The sequence below is a fragment of the Aureobasidium namibiae genome, assembly GCF_000721765.1.
Source record: "Aureobasidium namibiae CBS 147.97 unplaced genomic scaffold scaffold_2, whole genome shotgun sequence".
Classification (NCBI taxonomy): Eukaryota; Fungi; Ascomycota; class Dothideomycetes; order Dothideales; family Saccotheciaceae; genus Aureobasidium; species Aureobasidium namibiae.
Window position 1 is genome coordinate 1656544 of NW_013581207.1, and position 17438 is coordinate 1673981.

The 17438-nt window shown below is 52.7% G+C and overlaps 8 protein-coding genes across 8 annotated transcripts; 2 read left to right on the plus strand and 6 right to left on the minus strand.

Annotated features, from left to right (window-relative positions):
- Nucleotides 1-113: 113 nt before the first annotated feature.
- Nucleotides 114-2454, plus strand: M436DRAFT_38219 (ARM repeat-containing protein; the record flags this gene model as incomplete). The annotated part of the gene is made up of 3 exons (XM_013575318.1): nt 114-843; nt 943-1220; nt 1273-2454. 3 exons carry the CDS (start codon nt 114-116, stop codon nt 2452-2454), a joined length of 2190 nt encoding a protein of 729 aa, XP_013430772.1.
- A 908-nt stretch (nt 2455-3362) lies between these two features.
- Nucleotides 3363-6158, plus strand: M436DRAFT_38709 (root hair defective 3 GTP-binding protein; the record flags this gene model as incomplete). Its single annotated transcript, XM_013575404.1, has 4 exons — nt 3363-3919; nt 3981-5725; nt 5789-6017; nt 6086-6158. 4 exons carry the CDS (start codon nt 3363-3365, stop codon nt 6156-6158), a joined length of 2604 nt encoding a protein of 867 aa, XP_013430858.1.
- Nucleotides 6159-6940: 782 nt separating this feature from the next.
- Nucleotides 6941-8030, minus strand: M436DRAFT_60807 (uncharacterized protein; the record flags this gene model as incomplete). The annotated part of the gene is made up of 2 exons (XM_013575619.1): nt 6941-7877; nt 7921-8030. The coding sequence occupies 2 exons, from the start codon at nt 8028-8030 to the stop codon at nt 6941-6943; spliced, it is 1047 nt and encodes a 348-aa protein (XP_013431073.1).
- A 295-nt stretch (nt 8031-8325) lies between these two features.
- On the minus strand, nt 8326-9289 carry M436DRAFT_60808 (adenylate kinase; the record flags this gene model as incomplete). The annotated part of the gene is made up of 3 exons (XM_013575620.1): nt 8326-8946; nt 9006-9058; nt 9115-9289. The coding sequence occupies 3 exons, from the start codon at nt 9287-9289 to the stop codon at nt 8326-8328; spliced, it is 849 nt and encodes a 282-aa protein (XP_013431074.1).
- Nucleotides 9290-9656: 367 nt separating this feature from the next.
- Nucleotides 9657-10274, minus strand: M436DRAFT_60809 (uncharacterized protein; the record flags this gene model as incomplete). The annotated part of the gene is made up of 3 exons (XM_013575621.1): nt 9657-9751; nt 9817-10006; nt 10065-10274. 3 exons carry the CDS (start codon nt 10272-10274, stop codon nt 9657-9659), a joined length of 495 nt encoding a protein of 164 aa, XP_013431075.1.
- Nucleotides 10275-10567: 293 nt separating this feature from the next.
- Nucleotides 10568-12119, minus strand: M436DRAFT_69939 (O-acetylhomoserine ami; the record flags this gene model as incomplete). Its single annotated transcript, XM_013575774.1, has 4 exons — nt 10568-10794; nt 10856-11903; nt 11958-12013; nt 12071-12119. 4 exons carry the CDS (start codon nt 12117-12119, stop codon nt 10568-10570), a joined length of 1380 nt encoding a protein of 459 aa, XP_013431228.1.
- Nucleotides 12120-12746: 627 nt separating this feature from the next.
- On the minus strand, nt 12747-14910 carry M436DRAFT_37265 (molecular chaperone and allergen Mod-E/Hsp90/Hsp1; the record flags this gene model as incomplete). The annotated part of the gene is made up of 2 exons (XM_013575143.1): nt 12747-14591; nt 14650-14910. The coding sequence occupies 2 exons, from the start codon at nt 14908-14910 to the stop codon at nt 12747-12749; spliced, it is 2106 nt and encodes a 701-aa protein (XP_013430597.1).
- Nucleotides 14911-16215: 1305 nt separating this feature from the next.
- Nucleotides 16216-16647, minus strand: M436DRAFT_78755 (uncharacterized protein; the record flags this gene model as incomplete). Its single annotated transcript, XM_013575961.1, has 1 exon — nt 16216-16647. One exon carries the CDS (start codon nt 16645-16647, stop codon nt 16216-16218), a length of 432 nt encoding a protein of 143 aa, XP_013431415.1.
- Nucleotides 16648-17438: the final 791 nt, after the last annotated feature.

Genomic DNA, 17438 nt, shown 5'->3' on the forward strand with positions numbered 1-17438 from the left:
AGCACTCGCAACTCTTCTTACAAGGCAAGTTTGCACCAACACGTCTACCACATTGACATTATGTTGACTCGTACCTCTATCAGCAGGGTCAAGTCGCTATGCCTACCATGTCTATGCCTAACGCCGGCCTCGGTCTTGGTGTCTCTCAGGCTCTCGCTGTCCGTAACTCGGACCTTCCCGTCCGTAACCAGGACCTCGACGATCTCTTGGCCAAGCTGTCCCAGCAGCAAGTCAAGCTCAGCAAGCAGAACACTGCCCTCCAGGCCCAGAGTGGTGGTGAGACGTCTCCAGACTCTTCCGGCTCTGGTGCTCTTACCAACCCTTACGCTACCACTCCCCGCACTGACTCTCAGTTCAACGACCTCTCTCAGGCTGACATGGCTGAGATGTTGCGACTCAAGAAGGAGCTCGAGACTGCTCAGACTCAGATCGCTCGCATGGACCAGGAGTTGTCTCAGTCTCGTATCACCAAGCACACCCTCGAGCAGGCCATGGGCTCTCAGTTCGACTCGGACTTTGACCACATCCGTGATCTTCGCCCTCACGGTGCTGCTGCCCGTATTGACAACTGGGTCCAGTCGACCGAGCCAGGTGCTCCTCCTGTCAACTCCAGCCTCAACGCCCACGCCACTCAGATGGGCCCACCCGCTGCTCGCGGTATCTGGGGCCCTGGACCCTCTTTCGGCCCTGGCGGCCTGGGCGGTCCTGGTGGTCCTGGTGTTATCGGCCAAGCATCAAACAGCACTAACAGCTGGGCTCTTCCTGACCCTCGTGTTATGGCTGGTGCTCGTCTGGAGGCTGACAACACCAACATGTTCCCCATCGGCACCAACACTCGCGGTTGTCCTCCTGGTCTTCGCATCGACACGAGTGCGTTGAGTCCTTATCTGAGCGAGCCCTCTCCCGCTGAGCTGTCGATGCGCAGCGTCCACAGCCGTCCAGCTTCAGCTTTCGGCAACCACCTCCACCCTTGGGGCCAGTTCGGTCCCCACAACGCCGCACCCGAGCATTCCGGTCTCACTCCACCCTTGACACCACTTTCTTTCCAGTCGATGCAGAACATGCACAACTTGACCGGCATGCCTCACCCTATGTCGGATCAAGCCTTGATGAGCAACATGTCCTTCACTTCCAGATCCAATGGCACCAGACTGTCCCCCACTGCAGTTGAGTTCCAGGCTGGCGGTTACGCCAACGCTGGATGGAACGCCAGCCAGCAGGTAAGTCTCTTCATCACTTCACGTCATGCGCGCATTCACTGATCATGTACAGACTATGTCTGAGCCCGGCAGTTACCTCACCAACGCCGAGCCCATGAACTACCGCCGTCTTCTGGACCGCAACATGAGCTGCAACTGGAAGTACATTGTCGACAAGATCGTCCACAGCAACGATCAGCAGGCCTCCATCTTTCTGCAGCAGAAGCTCAAGGTCGGCACCCAGGAGCAGAAGTATGAGATCGTCCAGGCCATCATCGACCAGGCCTATCCTCTCATGGTCAACCGCTTCGGCAACTTCCTCGTCCAGCGCTGCTTTGAGCACGGCACTCCTGAACAGATCATCGCCATTGCTCGCGCTATCCGCGGCAACACTCTCAACCTGAGCATGGATCCATTTGGCTGCCACGTCGTTCAGAAGGCTTTCGACAGTGTTCCTGAGGAGTACAAGGCCGTCATGGTCCACGAGCTTCTTTGCCGTATCCCTGAGACGGTTGTTCACCGCTACGCTTGCCACGTCTGGCAGAAGCTGTTCGAGCTCCGCTGGACCGACACTCCTCCCCAGATCATGAAGTACGTCAACGAGGCTCTCCACGGCATGTGGCACGAGGTCGCCCTCGGCGAGACTGGCAGTCTTGTCGTTCAGAACATCTTCGAGAACTGCCTTGAGGATGACAAGCGTCCCTGCATCAACGAGGTTCTTGCCAGCATTGATGTCATCGCTCATGGTCAGTTCGGCAACTGGTGCATCCAGCACATCTGCGAGCACGGCGCCATCCCTGACCGCAACCATGCCATTGACCACGTCCTCCGCTTCGCTACTGAGTACAGCATGGACCAGTTTGCCAGCAAGGTTGTCGAGAAGTGCCTCAAGATTGGTGGCACCGAGTTCCTTGACCGTTACCTCGACCGTGTCTGCGAGGCTCACGCTGACCGCCCTCGCATGCCTCTCATCGACGTCGCTGGCGACCAGTTCGGAAACTACTTGATTCAGTACATTCTGAGTCACGCCGATGCTCAGCGTCGTGAGGTCGTCGCTACCCACATTCGCAAGCACATGGTCTCCCTTCGTGGCTCCAAGTACGGCTCGCGCGTGGCCATGCTTTGCTCCAACCCTGCTGTCGCCACTCGTCCCGGCCCTCCCATTAGCATTCCCGTTGGTCGCAGCGCTGGCGGTTTCGGCGAGCGTCCTTTCAACGGTGGTCGCAACTTCCCTTACGGTGGAGCCCACCGCTGAGCTTCAGACCCTCGCATGTGCCGACGGTCATCAATCTTGTGGTTTACTCGACCATGTTTGGGCCTGGTGTACAACAGATATCTTCACAACATACTCCATGTCTCACTACCTAAGCTCTCGTGTGCAAATCTTGTGGTTGCACGAGCATTGCTGGCATGACAAACGAGCTGGCTGCATACATAAGGAATATCACTGCGCGTCTGATGATGGATGCAGACGAACGCATCATCGTCTAGCTCCAGCATGTTAGTATCTTTTCATTTAGTCAGTCGTTCTCACAGGCATCTGTCATGTCGAAGTTCTTCACCGTCTATGACAGAAAAAGGAGGAAGCTCGCTTTTGGCGCAACCTTTTGGATGGATCAAAAGCACTTTTTTATCTTTCGACAAAGATGAATGTTTCAGCAGAGAGCAAAAAGGCAGAAGAATTGGCGACAAAACAGAAAGGCAGGAGATTTTCTATTTGAAGACGGTTGTCTTTTTATTTTCTTTTTTTCCTATGTTTTTTTACGCAAGCCGGGGATGTAATGGGCGGAAGATTGCGCATCAATGGTTTCTCAGAGCAAAGACGTGGTAATGTGACGAAGGACAAAAGGTCGGCTTGAAATAGCATGAATATACAAAAACAAGAGAGATGATTGATATGAAAACAAGACTCGATGAGATGACGGGGTGAGGGTGATGATTGTTGTGATGATGTTGTGTTCGACTTCTAGGGGTGATGTCAGTGTGGCTGGGGGGGACAATTCAGGGAGCGGCAGGCGTTCGCCAGTGACAACAGACGCATGTTTAAGCGTGGCAGCCAATCAAGGATCCCGCAAGCTGCAGACGATGGCCTCGCTCACCTCTGGAGTCCAACCTGGCAACCGACGACTCTCTCCTGTGCACTCGCCCTCGGCCCCGACAATCATGACAGCGGCTAACGGCCACTTCGCCAGCGTCGGCGACGACAGCAACACGCAGCTGCAGTCGTTCGAGCACGGCATCCAAGTCATCGACGAGAACAAGACGTACAACGCAAACCTGCCCGCATACCTCGACGCCGAACATGTCCTGCGCCAGGGCTTCAACTACCACCTCATCTCCGTCTTTGGCAGCCAGAGCACCGGAAAGAGCACTCTGCTCAACCACCTCTTCGGCACCCACTTTGGTGTCATGTCCGAGTCAGAACGCCGCCAGACCACCAAAGGAATATGGATGAGCAAGAACAAGCGCGACCAGGCCGAACGAGGTGCCGTCAAGATGGCAGACAACATCCTGGTCATGGACGTCGAAGGTACCGACGGCCGCGAACGTGGAGAGGACCAGGACTTTGAGCGCAAGAGTGCCCTGTTTGCATTGGCCACCAGCGAGGTCCTGATCGTCAATATCTGGGAACACCAGGTTGGTCTGTACCAGGGTGCCAACATGGGTCTGCTCAAGACCGTCTTCGAGGTCAACCTGCAATTGTTCCTCAAGGACAACAAGTACGATCATGCGCATGTCCCCTGTTTTGGTCTTCAATCCTCTGACTTTCTTCTCCCACAGCTCGACGCCTCGATCGCTCCTCTTCTTTGTCATTCGCGACCACATTGGCACCACTCCCCTGTCCAACCTGCGTCAGACTCTGCTTGCCGACCTTACCCGCATCTGGTCCACCCTCTCCAAACCTCCTGGCCTCGAGAACTCCAAGATTGAAGACTACTTTGACTTTGCCTTCACCGCTCTGCCCCACAAGATTCTACAGCCCGAACAGTTCATCGAGTCCGTCGCCAAGTTGGGTTCGCGCTTCCGCGAAGGCCAAAAGAGTTCTAGGACGAACCCCTTCTCCGATGAGCAGGCTGAGCCTATCTTGCTGCCCGAGTACCACCGCAGGATTCCCGCCGATGGCTTCTCCATGTATGCTGGAAACGTCTGGGAGCAGATTGACAGCAACAAAGATCTCGATCTACCAACCCAGCAAGAGCTCTTGGCCCAATTCAGATGCGACGAGATTGCTCGCGAGGTACTCGTTGCCTTTGACGAAGTCATTACTCCCCTCGAGTCCAAGCAAGCGGACGCTGCAAAGTCTGGCTCTCCCAGTGTACTCGTAGGCCTCGGCAAAGCCATGAGTGGAGCTCGCGCAAAGGTGCTCAAGGACTTCACTGGTGAGGCAAGCAGATATCACCAGGGCGTCTACAAGCGCAAGAGTGCCGAGCTCGAGACCAACGTCGATGCTAGGCTGAAGACTCTCTTCCAGGGCCAACTTTCCGCAGCTCACAAGACTGGCGTCCAACAATTCACCGAGTCTGTCTCTTCTGCAGTCAAGGCTGGTCAAAAGAAGGGTAGCAACTACGATTTCCAGAAGATTGTCAACGCCGAGAAGCAAAAGTCTCTCCAAAACTACGAGCAAGAAGCATCGGACCTTGTGATTGAAGGTGCTTCATGGAGCAACTACAAGCAAGAGCTCGACTTGTACCGCAAAGATCTTGACGAGGCCAGCGGCAAACTTCGCAAAGACGAGATGCGCCGTCTCGCTTCACGCGTAGAACGCTGGGTCCGCTCTCATCTCAGCGAGTCTATCGGTGTGCAATTTAACAAGATCGGTTCAGGACGCGGTGGCTCTGGTGCACCCGAGACCGGTGAGAGAGGTTCGATCGAGAAAGATCTCTGGGACCGCATCTGGCTCGTTTTCACCGAAACCGTCAAGCACGCAGAATCTCGCTTCACCGAGCGCGCAAAGGGCTTCGATGCCAGCCCCGAAGAAGTTGAAGTCGGGCTTTGGCGCCTGCGTCGCAAGTCTTGGGGTGTTTTGAGGGCCAAGATTGACGAGGAGGTCATGGAAGGAAACATTCTTCTCAAGCTTAGGGAAAACTTTGAAGACAAGTTCCGCTATGACGAGGAAGGCGTGCCCCGTATCTGGCGTCCCTCTGACGATATCGAGGGTATCTACACGCGTGCGAGGGAAAGCACTCTCGAGCTCATTCCTCTGCTTTCAAAGTTCAGGCTTCATGAAACAAAGTCTTTGCCGCCGCTTGAAGAGTGGATCGGCCAGACACCTGCCGAGCTTTCTGCTGCTGACGAAGAGGACTTGCATCCTATCGGTGGTGTCGACGAAGAAGACGGCAAGACCCTCGACGAGGAAATGACTGTCCTCAGCGATGCGAAGAAGCAGGATCTCAGCGTGCGGTTCAAGAAGACTGCTGATGGCGTTTATGTCGAAGCCAAGCGTAGTGCGATTGGCGGTGTCACTCAAGTACCTCTTTACTTCTACGGTCTCTTGCTCGCTCTGGGCTGGAACGAGATTGTCGCAGGTATGTTTCCTCTTTCCCTTCTCAGCTTTTCCTTTTTGTTATATGCTAACAGTCTAAATACAGTCCTTCGCAACCCTCTGTACTTTGTCTTCCTCATTCTTCTCGGTGTTGGTGGTTATGTCACCTACACACTCAACCTCTGGGGCCCAATCATCCGCATGAGCAACGCTGCTAGCGCACAAGGCATTGTGGTGTTCAAGGAGCGTCTGCGCGAGTTCCTCGAGACATCTGATACTGGTCGTCAAGCCATGGCCATGTCTGGCAGCAAACCTTCTGAGCGTGAACAATACAGGTAAGACCATCTCCTTTTTCCCCCCTTTGATATCTCTGATGAGTAAGAATGCTGACTGGTAGAAACAGAATGGACACGCTAAACAGCGAGGGCAAGAAAAATGCTTCTGCGGCAGCTGCTGATGAAGATGACGATATCTGATGATTGATGAATGACTTTGCATGTCGATTGTCTTTGCATACCTATTGTTTCTTTGGATGTCCTCATCTCTTAGCCTCACTCCTCCTTATTGTGTATAATTATATATGATGAGAAGAAGAAAAAAGCATGAATGCCTTTCTTGTGTCATGTCCTTCCTTTGCCTCTCTCTTCAGGTGTTGTTTGCCGTTCTTGCACAGTCATAGCCATCCATCTTTCTCTTCCATCCCATCCTATTAACATATGGTTTGTCTGTAAGCTTAGTTGCTTGTTATGCCGGATGACTATGGTTTTTTGCGAGGAATCGCCGTGGGTCATATAGGGGCTTCTTTCAATGTCTTTTCTGACACGTTGCTTGGCTGTGTGTTGCTTTTTTTTTTTTTCGCAGTACCAGTTGCGGATGGAAATGGGATGACCCTGGTCATGTTTACCCATCAACATATTTCCACGACACCGTCTTTGCACTTCAATCTTATTTGCCAATGAAGGCATGTGATGGCTAGCCGTTTTGTCTTAGCAAGCAGATGAGGCGTGGTGGAGAAAGTCAGCATTCGACAACAAAATCAAGTGGCTCGTTTTGAGGTCACGGATTAAATGTGGAAGTCAGAGAGAGATACTCGAACACCCACTACGATTACTTTCATACGTGTGAATCTATAAGCTCTAGTATCTGATCATAATCCGTCTCAACCGATCCATTAGTTTGTATAGTTGTATTGTCAATAACACGCCCCTGCTCACAGACTGCTGGCAGCCCAGCACTCGGAACCGTCCATCTCGTCAAATCATCTTTCCGACTCGTCTTTTTCAGAAGCAAGGGTTCTGTGGGATAGAAAACCAATGTCAAACGGCCGAGTAAAGTGACGAGCTTGAGAGGTGAGAGAGTCGGTGGTCTTTGTGGAGAGACCCGACTCATGGTGAGCTTCTCTCGGCGTCTTTGGAAGGTCAGGAAGACTTGGTACGCTGCTCAAGAAGCTGCTATCGATGGTAGACGTGGGAGATGTAAGAGTCGAGACCCTTGGATCGGCTGGGATTCGTGTGTCGTAGCCGGAAGGGCCAGTGCCAGTGCTGATGGCCTTGCCACGACGTGCCTTCTCCATGCCTTCGCGATTGGCATGCTCAAGGCCAGTACGGAAGTAGTCAATGTCAGGATTCTGATCGAGGACACGCAGACGTTTGTCGACCATAGTTGGAGTCAAGGGAGCTTTGGAGAGCTCAGGGAAAGCACTTCGGAGCTTCTTGACGATGGCGTTGAGAGAGTAGTTGCAGGTATCGAGAACACACATTGCATGATCGTGAGTTCCATTCCATTCCTTGGGCAGAGGAGGAGTAGGCGGGAAGCGATATTTTGGAACGTCTAGAGGTAGCAAGGCCGTGGAAGAGGGCGATGGTGCTTCATGAGCGGCAAATGAGGGTTTCGATACTGATTGCTGGATGTTGGAAGAGACAGTTGGCGGAGCGTTGAGGTTGCTGACGGTAGATGGTCTGGTCAAAGGAGGTGGTGGACAGTCTGGAACTGGAGTGGGAGGTCTGCTGGCAAGCTTCGAGGACGAGGGTGGAGTCTCTTTTGTGATGGTATACTTTGGCTGCCCGAGGGGCTTGACTGGCGTTGATGGATCGGGACTGCGTCTGATGTCAGATTGGTGTGTCACGCCAAAGGCGAGATGTGACATACTCGGAGGCACCGTCGGTACGCCTGCGATGTGCCGAGAAGAGTCCCATCTAAGACAAGGTTAGTTTGACGAGAAAACGAGCGGAAATGTACGAATGACGGACGGGCGCCGAATGGCGGATCTGAGTGCTCGTTGGAATTGGATGGGGTGATAGCGCAGTCATGGTCTCCAGACTGAGGACGATGGCTGTTTGCAAAGGCATGTAAGAGGGAAGTGTCAAAGGGAAGAGTCAGGTGCAGATAAAGAGAGGAGCTAGGCGTGCAAGATGGAAAGAGCGAGGCTGGATTTTGGTCTATACGCTCCTGCCCCAAATCCGGAAGTAGGAAGATTGAAAAAAAAGGTGTCCAATTGTGCCGACTTTTGTGATTCAAAATACAAAGACAACCTAGCAAATATGGCGTCTCGTTTTATTGTACAGAAAATGTCCGCGTAAAAGCATACTCACCCTCGCCGTCGCTGCAAATGGATTGTTCTCGTTGATCGTTAGGAGCAAATGTCTACTTCTGGAGACCAATCTTCTGGAGAAGGCTGCCCGAGGCGGGGATGTTACCGTTGCCGCCCTTCTCGAAGACGCCCAGGATGTTCTTCCACACGGCTCCGGGCTCCTGGCTGGCGTCAATGCCTCTCCAGATGTTGGTCTTCTGGTAGTAGGAGATGACGGGTGCAGTCTGGTCGTGGTAGGTGGCCAGACGCTTCTTGAGGGTGGCCTCGTTGTCGTCGGCACGCTGGATGAGGGGCTCGCCGGTGATGTCGTCGGTCATGGACTTCTGGGGAGGGTTGAAGATCTTGTGGTAGGAGCGGCCGGAGGCGGGGTGGACGAGACGGCCGGTGATACGGGAGACGAGGAGCTCGTCGTCGATGCGGAGCTCAACGGCGTGCTTGAGCGACTGCTGGCGGGCCTTGAGCATGGCGTCGAGGCGCTCGGCCTGGGCGACAGTGCGAGGGAAGCCGTCGAGGATGAAGCCGCTCTTGCACTCGGAGTTGTTCTCGAGCTCGCTCTTGATCATGCCAATCATGATCTCGTCGCTGACGAGACCGCCCTGGTCCATGATCTTCTTGGCCTGTCTGCCCAACTCGGTCTTCTTTGCGACCTGAGCGCGGAGCATGTCACCGGTAGCCTGCGCGCGCGTTAGTCGTGGGTGGCTTCCTTCGTAGCAGCGTGTTCGGGCAGACGCACCAAATGGCAGACGTTGTACTTTTCCTTGATCTTGGGGGCCTGGGTACCCTTGCCTAGTCGCCGGTCAGTCGCGGAAGAAAACAGAGAGGAGGCGTGCAATCGCGCATACCGGCACCAGGGGGACCCATAAGGATGATTCTCATCTCATCCGAGTTCGAGGACAAGGACGAGGCTGCTGATTGAGCCTTGCCGTGAAGACGGGCCTCAAGCTCGGCAACGCGAGTCTCGAGCTTGTCGATGGTGCCCTTGAGCTGGTCTACTAGTTGCTCTCCGAGAGGTGCCATTGTGATAGTTGTGTGAGGTGAATTGAGTGGATCAAGTCAAGTGGAAGCGCAAGACCAAAGGTCGGAGAAGACGCCCAAATGCCTGTTGCTGCTGCTGCCGATTCGGCCTCGGATGTGCGCTTGCTTGGCAGAATTACTTATCCATTCATCCACACCTTTCCACAATTCCGACCGACATGCATGCATCGCATCGTAAATTCATCGCATTCTTTCATAGTAGTCATCACGACCTTCTTCATCACTCTCAATGCAGAGTTGGACTGTAAGCAAACCGAGAAGTTGTACAATACGTTGAAGAAAGCCATCGATTCCAATACATCAAAACCACCTCACCAAACCTTGAGAGCTTTCCACCATCACCACTGCTTCACTCTTCCCAAGTATCTTCACGCTGGGTGTGGCTGAGCTCTTGTTGTATGTATGCGCACATGTCGTCGATTCTGCTTTCGAAAAAGCTGAAGGCTGTTTTGAGTCTCGTCAGTACACAATAAACCCAACCCTCTGTACACGAAACTTGGAAAACGTACCCGAATTACACGGTGTGTTGTCTTCTGAGAGACGGTCCGAGTCTCCTGCATACCTCTTGGTCTCGATGCAAGGACGAACCTTTTCGCGCAGCCAAACTATCAGGTCCGACTGAGTCTTGTCGTTCTTGCACACCTCTCCATAGGTAGCGGTATGGATAGGATAACCAGGAGCGTCTCCGATGCACTCCTTCTGTAATCATCGTTGGATCAGCCATTTGACCAGCATGTCTTCTGGTACAGGTACTTACAAGACACTTGACTGTCCCCTCGGGTTTGTAGACCTTGTGCTCAGAGTGATACACCAGTCTTTGCTCCAAGCTCATGGCTGCAAAAGCAGCTTCCTGTGCAGCTTCCTCTTCGGGTGTCAGTTGATGAATGGGATGTGGGTCATCCACGGGTGCAGCATTGACGACAACTGCCATAGCAGCGACGAGCCCGAAGAATTTGAGGACGAACATGGTTGATGTGCGAGGATGAAAGTCAGCGGTACAAGGCTCTGATCATGATTATATAGGTACTGGAGGATGCCATAGATTGAAACATACGAGTGTTGAAAGTCTATGAGCACGTTGTGTGGTGTTTCCACATTGCCTGGTCAAAGTTCACGAGCAGCCTTTGTTGTCCCCAATCTTATGAGTCCTTTTCAATCTTAAAAGGTCGACTGGCATGATGGTTCGAGATGGTGGTATGTAAGGTAAAAGCCAACGGTGGAAAACTTCGTTGATTGCATTACTCCCGCATTATCCACTCTCTACACTTCGAGTCTCGTTGGCTCGTCCGCATCAGGCTTCTTGTCAGCATTTTCGGGATGATCTTCGCCTTTGGGTCCAGCCTTGGATGCTGCGAAAGACTGTTCAAAGTCTGCGATGATGTCGTCAATGTGCTCGATGCCAACAGAAATACGGATAAGGTCCTCAGTGACTCCGCTGTTGATCTTTTCCTCGTCGCTCAATTGCTCGTGAGTGGTACTCCAAGGATCTGTAGAACATGGGTTAGCAAGATAAGCGCAAACCTTTCGAAGACTCTCTGGTCAACTTACGGATTGCCAATGTCTTTGCATCGCCAACATTTGCAAGGTTCGATATCAATTTGAAATTGTCAACAACTTGACTGCCGGCGTTGGCATCTCCCTTGACACCAAAGGAAAGCACACCTCCGAAACCTCTTGGGAGGTACTTCTTGGCCAGCTCGTGACTAGCGTGGCTCTTCAAACCAGGATAGCTGACCCAGGAAATGTTCTCATTCTTCTCAAGCCACTGTGCCAGTGCAAGCGAGTTCTGAGCATGTCTTTCGCAGCGTAGACTCAAAGTCTCCACACCCAGTAGAAGTTGCTGGGCTGCGAAAGGGTTGAGAGCCATACCGCCGTCGCGAAGTATCTCCACGCGGACTCGAACGATGAAAGCTAGCTTGCCGACAGCATCCCAGAATTTGAGGCCGTGGAAACCTTCCGAAGGTTCACTCATCTCAGGAAATCGCTTTCTTGCCTCGGGAGTGCCCCAGTCGAAGCGGCCAGCATCGACTACAATTCCTCCGACAGTAGTGCCATGTCCGCCAATCCATTTGGTAGCACTGTGGACAACAATGTCGACTCCATGATCGATAGGACGACAGAAGTATCCGCCGGCACCGAAAGTGTTGTCGACAATGACCGGCACACCAGCTTCATGCGCGATCTTGACGATTGCTTCGAAGTCGGGTACGTTGTATCGCGGGTTCCCAATGCTCTCAACATACACAGCTTTAGTCTTGTCGTCGATAGCCTTCTTGAAGTCATCCGCATTGTCACCGTTCACAAACTTCGTTTTGATGCCCAATCTCGGAAGAAAGACCTTGAGCTGGTTGTAAGTTCCACCGTAGAGGTTGGAAGTCGAGACAATATTGTCACCTGCATGAGCAAGTGCCGCAATGGCCATGAACTGGGCCGATTGACCAGAAGATGCTGCAACGGCTGCAGCACCACCTTCGAGGGCTGCGATTCTCTTTTCGAGAACATCCACAGTAGGGTTCATAATTCTGCTGTAGATATTACCTGACTCCTTCAGGCCGAATAGGCGAGCTCCATGTGCAGAGTCATTGAAGACATAGGACTGTAAAGAACGTTTAGTGTATGGCCTTGTGTGTAACTTTCAGTCTCTCCATACTGTAGTTGCATATATAGGAACAGCACGTGAATTGGTAGCACTGTCTGGTTCATGGCCTTGTCGTTGTATGATCAGCTCTATACCCGGGACATAAAATGGTCAGTCTTCCTTACCAGCATGCAGCTGCAAGGTATCAAAATGAGGGGTCTTTTCTCCAGCCATGTTCGTCGACTTCTTTATGCCTGCTTGTGTCTTCGAGATACCAAGAGAATGGGAACCTGAGAAGAATTGTTGGCCTTGAGAGTCAAGGATGGCTGGCACCTGCCCCTCTTTCAGGCGCGGGGCAGGTTGATGATTAGCGAGCACGCAATCGTTCGTCTTGTGTGGCTTCGTTCCTTCCTTCCGCCATGGCTGGGATCGAGCGACATCGCAAGAAAGGAAGAGCGATGGTTGCTCCGGGATTGATATGAGGCGAGATGCTATAACGTTCGTAGACGTGAGACAGGGTAGACAAGAGTCTGAAACGGAGCCTCAAGACAAACGTCCAAGCTCTCTCTGGTACCATAGTCAAGGAAATCGATTGGAGGAAGAACAACATCATCACATGTATTGTATGAAAGGGCAAGTCATTGTTGAGTTCAGAGGACTGGGATTTTTGTATTTGGAAAAGGTTTGCGAAACGCCTATGCGATGCCAGAAATCTGTATCAACCCGAGGTCTCATCAACTCCTTCTCCTCCTGCCCAGGACCTCCTCAAGGGACATTAAATCTAAGAAAACGATTTTGAAGTACAGAAAAAGAGAAGACGTGACGACATTAAATAATGCTGATGGCTGTGGTCAAGAGCATCTAGTCAACCTCCTCCATGGCGGACTCACCGGCGGCCTCGGCAGCAGGGGCCTCGGTGTTGGCGGCCTCCTCAGTGGTCTCGGCCTCCTCGTCGACGTTAAGGCCGAGGGAGACGAGCTTGTGGATGCGCTCAGCGTAAGCGGCGGGCTCCTCAATGGTGAAGCCGGAGACGAGAAGGGAGGTCTCGTAGAGAAGCTGGGTAATGGACTTGACGGTGCGGTCGTTCTCGCCGTCGGTCTCGACCTTCTTCTTGAGCTCCTTGATGATAGGAGAGTTGGGCGAGATCTCGAAAGTCTTCTTGGAAGACATGTACGAGGACATGGAGGTGTCACGGAGGGCCTGAGCCTTCATGATGCGCTCCATGTTGGCGGACCAACCGAACTGGCCAGTACGGATGGCGCAAGGAGAGCCGGAGAGCTTGTGGGAAACAACGACCTTCTCGACCTTGTCACCGAGGACGTTCTTCAAGCTCTTGGCAAGAGACTCGTACTCCTTCTCCTCCTCCTCACGCTTCTTCTTCTCATCCTCGGTCTCCTCGAGCTCGAAGTCCTTGGTGATGTCAACGAGCTTCTTGCCCTCGAACTCCTTGAGCTGAGTGAAGGCGTACTCATCGATGGGGTCAACAAGGAAGAGAACTTCGAAGTTCTTCTCCTTGAGGGCGTCAAGGAAGGGAGACTTCTGGACGGCCTTGAGGGACTCGCCGGTGATGTAGTACATTTGCTTCTGGTGCTCGGGCATGCGAGTGATGTAGTCCTGGAGGGAGGTGATCTCGTCGAGGGACTTGGTGGAGTTGAAGCGGAGGAGCTTGGCGAGCTGGGGACGGTTCTGAGCGTCCTCGTGGATACCGAGCTTGAGGTTCTTGCTGAAAGCAGTGTAGAACTTGTCGAACTGCTCGCGGTCCTCAGCGATCTCGTTGAAGAGCTCAAGAGTCTTCTTGACGATGTTCTTCTTGATGACCTTCATGATCTTGTTCTGCTGAAGAGTCTCACGGGACAGGTTGAGGGGAAGATCCTCAGAGTCGACAACACCCTTGACGAACGAGAGCCACTCGGGAATGAGGTCGGTGGCATCGTCGGTGATGAAGACGCGGCGGACGTAGAGCTTGATGTTGTTCTTGGTCTTCTTGGTCTCGAAGAGATCGAAGGGAGCGCGCTTGGGAACGAAGAGGATGGCGCGGAACTCGAGCTGACCCTCAACAGAGAAGTGCTTGACACCGAGGTGGTCCTCCCAGTCGTTGCTGAGCGACTTGTAGAATGAACCGTACTCCTCCTGGCTGATGTCGGCGGGGTTGCGAGTCCAGATGGGCTTGGTCTTGTTGAGCTCCTCCTCCTCGATCTTGCTCTCCTTGACCTTCTTGGTCTTCTTCTCCTTCTTCTCGTCCTCATCGTCGACCTCCTCGACCTTGGGCTTCTTCTCGTCACCCTCCTCGGTCTTCTCCTCAGCCTCCTCATCGGGGACCTCAGTCTCGGTCTCCTTGAGGACATGGAGGTAGATGGGGTATGAGATGAACTCGGAGTGCTTCTTGACGACCTCCTTGATCTTGGCCTCGTTCAGGTAGTCGAGCTGCTCGTCCTTGAGGTGAAGGACCATCTTGGTACCGCGACCAAGCTGCTCACCCTCGGTGTCCTGGGTGAGGGTGAAGGTGCCACCGGCGGATGACTCCCAGAGGTACTGCTCGTCATCGTTGTTCTTGGAGGTGACGGTGACCTTGTCGGCAACAAGGTAGGCAGAGTAGAAACCAACACCGAACTGACCGATCATGGAGATATCGGCACCGGCGGTGAGGGCCTCCATGAACTGCTTGGTACCGGAACGGGCGATCGTACCGAGGTTGTTGACGAGGTCCTGGGAAACAGTCAGTCACGGTTCAAGTGATGTGTTGGAGAGTGCATTGATAACTTACAGCCTTGGTCATACCGATACCAGTGTCGCGGATGGTAAGAGTCTTGGCCTCCTTGTCGGGGATGATGTCGATGCGCAAGTCCTTGCCAGAGTCGAGCTTGCTGGGGTCGGAAAGAGCCTCATAGCGGATCTTGTCAAGGGCATCAGACGAGTTGGAGATGAGTTCTCTGAGGAAGATCTCCTTGTTGGAGTAGACAGTGTTGATGATCAGCGAGAGCAGCTGAGAGATCTCAGCCTGGAACTCGAAGGTCTCGGCGGCCATGTTGATGGTGGTGATGGGGGAATTGGTTCAAAGACGAGACAAACACGGAGATGCAAAGCAAAAAGTGACTGCTGGGATAGAGACAGCCGGGTATCTGAAAGAGAAAAGAAGAGGTGTGATGTGAAGAGGGGAGGAAAAGAAGGAGTGCCCGTCAAATATGCGCCTCACTCCACGAAAAGATGGAAGCTTCCAGATAGAACCCAAAAGAATCAGCGGCCCTTGAGAGAACCGCCGGCTCTTGGTCCAAGCTTCTTGGTCTCGCAGACAACGCAGCCGCCGAATGGTGCAGATGCTACTAGAAGTCTCTATTTTGCACATGAGCATTCACCATTCACTTTGACTACGGCATGTGACTTGATGTCTGCTAGAACAGTCAATTCCATCACTTTGACAATCTGGATGGGTAGGTGGTTGAAGTCTCTCGTTGTAGTCCCTCGTTACAGTCTCTCGTAACCTCCATGAATCCAGACTTTGTGGGGATCCCTGTGGGCGGCGACCCTTGTTGCCACCCGAACCTTCCAACTGCTCAGATTTCCAAATATCTCATTCGAGTATTGGAGGTCTGGGGATGTGTCCTCGTTATCAAAAGGCATGGTCACTTCCACACCGAAGACCTTACCGAAGCAAGCCGACAGAACATAGCATTTTAACGGGCGCTGTCTTGATGCTCGAAATTATTATGCTTTTCTATAGTCACATGCGTTACAAACCCTTGGACACAGGATAGCAGCTTTGTTTGCCCATCATTCAATTGCTCACGGAGTATTCATTGCATCTGTAGCGTCACGGATTCAGCTAGAGAAAGTCCACACTGTAGGCAAACTTTCCTGACGAAAGTGGCCGTCCGAAACACAACATCCTCAAGGTGATAATATACATGCTCCCATTGATGGAGAAGGTTACGCGCTTGCCGAGCAAGACTTGGCCTGTTCAAGCATCATGGTTGCTGCCAATGCACTTGATGAGGGTGCTCGAAACCACTTGCAAAGCCTCCCGAATCAATTCAAATTATGCAGCTCGATTGTAGTGATTAAAATGCAATATCAGTGACCCCTGCCAGTCAAACGAAACCCCCCATCGAGCATCACCACACGCGAAAAGACCAAACAAGGGCATGCAAGGGCCCCAAACCACGTCGCCTGTGTTCAATGCCCAAAGAAACTGTATCCATCGACGCCGACCATCAAAAAAAAAAAAATGAAAACCATTCCGCTCATCCAGACTAGAGGGTCAAGCCCATGCAAATGATTGTTGTAGACCGATCGATATTCAGCCAATGCCGTATCCTGCCAGACGTTGCTTTGTTTATGAGCCAATCTCGACGCTTCTCTTATCGGGCAGCTCAACGGGGTCTTGCTGGCCTTGCGCAGGGGGTGCAGCAGACAGCGACTCTCTGCGTGTGAACTGCGCGTCTTGTCCAGTCATTCTTCTGCCGAGTGCGCGCTCAACCTTTGCGCCCAGAGCGATGGTGTTGATTTCGTCGACCTTCTGTTCGCTGAGCTGATAGCGCTGTTTCTCGAGGCGCTCATCCGACATGCGCTGGAAGCCAGCCTTCCATGACTTGATGTCTTGGGTGCGAGGGTCTGCGGATCCGACGGTGCTCATGGATGTACGGGGCTCAGCGACGGCGATCTTGTCGGTGTCATAGGTGGTGGTTGTCGAGGGCGAGCCTTGGTATGCGTCTTGCTTGAAGCTGGCATCGGCCGTGTTGTTGGTGACGGTGGAAGAAGTGCTCATTGCGATTGACGGGTGCAGAGATGGTGCGCCCGAGTGTGTAGAGAATCTGAGTGACTGATTGTGCGCTGAGGACAAGTCGTTCGACTGCCAAAAGGGTTGGAATGTCAGAGGCAGGAGATCAGCGAAGCGTTATATTGGCGTAGCAAGCAAACACGGAAACGGTGAGGGGCTCTCGAGACAAGGAAAATCCCACAAAAAGAATTGGCAATGAAATGCGAGCGGGCGATTGAGAAAAAGAGCACAAGGCCTGTTCATCGTACGTACCATGACTAGGTCTATATGCGGAGGAGATTCAGGAGTTCTCGATCTTGTGTTAGGCTCTTTTGTCGTCAGCTGCATGGTCATTAGAACGCTCTTTTCATATCGGCCGTCGATGATGTCTCACCCGCTGCCTGGCCAGTGGATTGTTCAATTGCAACTTGTATCTGCTGGCAAAGATATATCAAGAAGGAGCAGAGTACGTTTGAATCAAGAAGCTACGAGACAAATAGCAATCCCCGAAATGCATTCTTCAATCCTTGTAGATGGTGTCGGGAAGACGGACCCCTTTGTACCGCTCGACACGTTGGATCATGCCGCTGAGAAACATCCTGGCCCTGCCTGGTGCAATCGCTGAACACGATTTTCTACCATCTTGCTTCAGACTTTAGAACCTGACTGACACGATTACTCGCCAGTCAGGGTCTGCTGGCATCCACCGATTCACCTTCATGTCTCGTTGTATCACCACTACAGGATAGAGCTAGAACGCACGTTTCAATAAACAGGTAACGGATCTGTCCTGCAAGCGG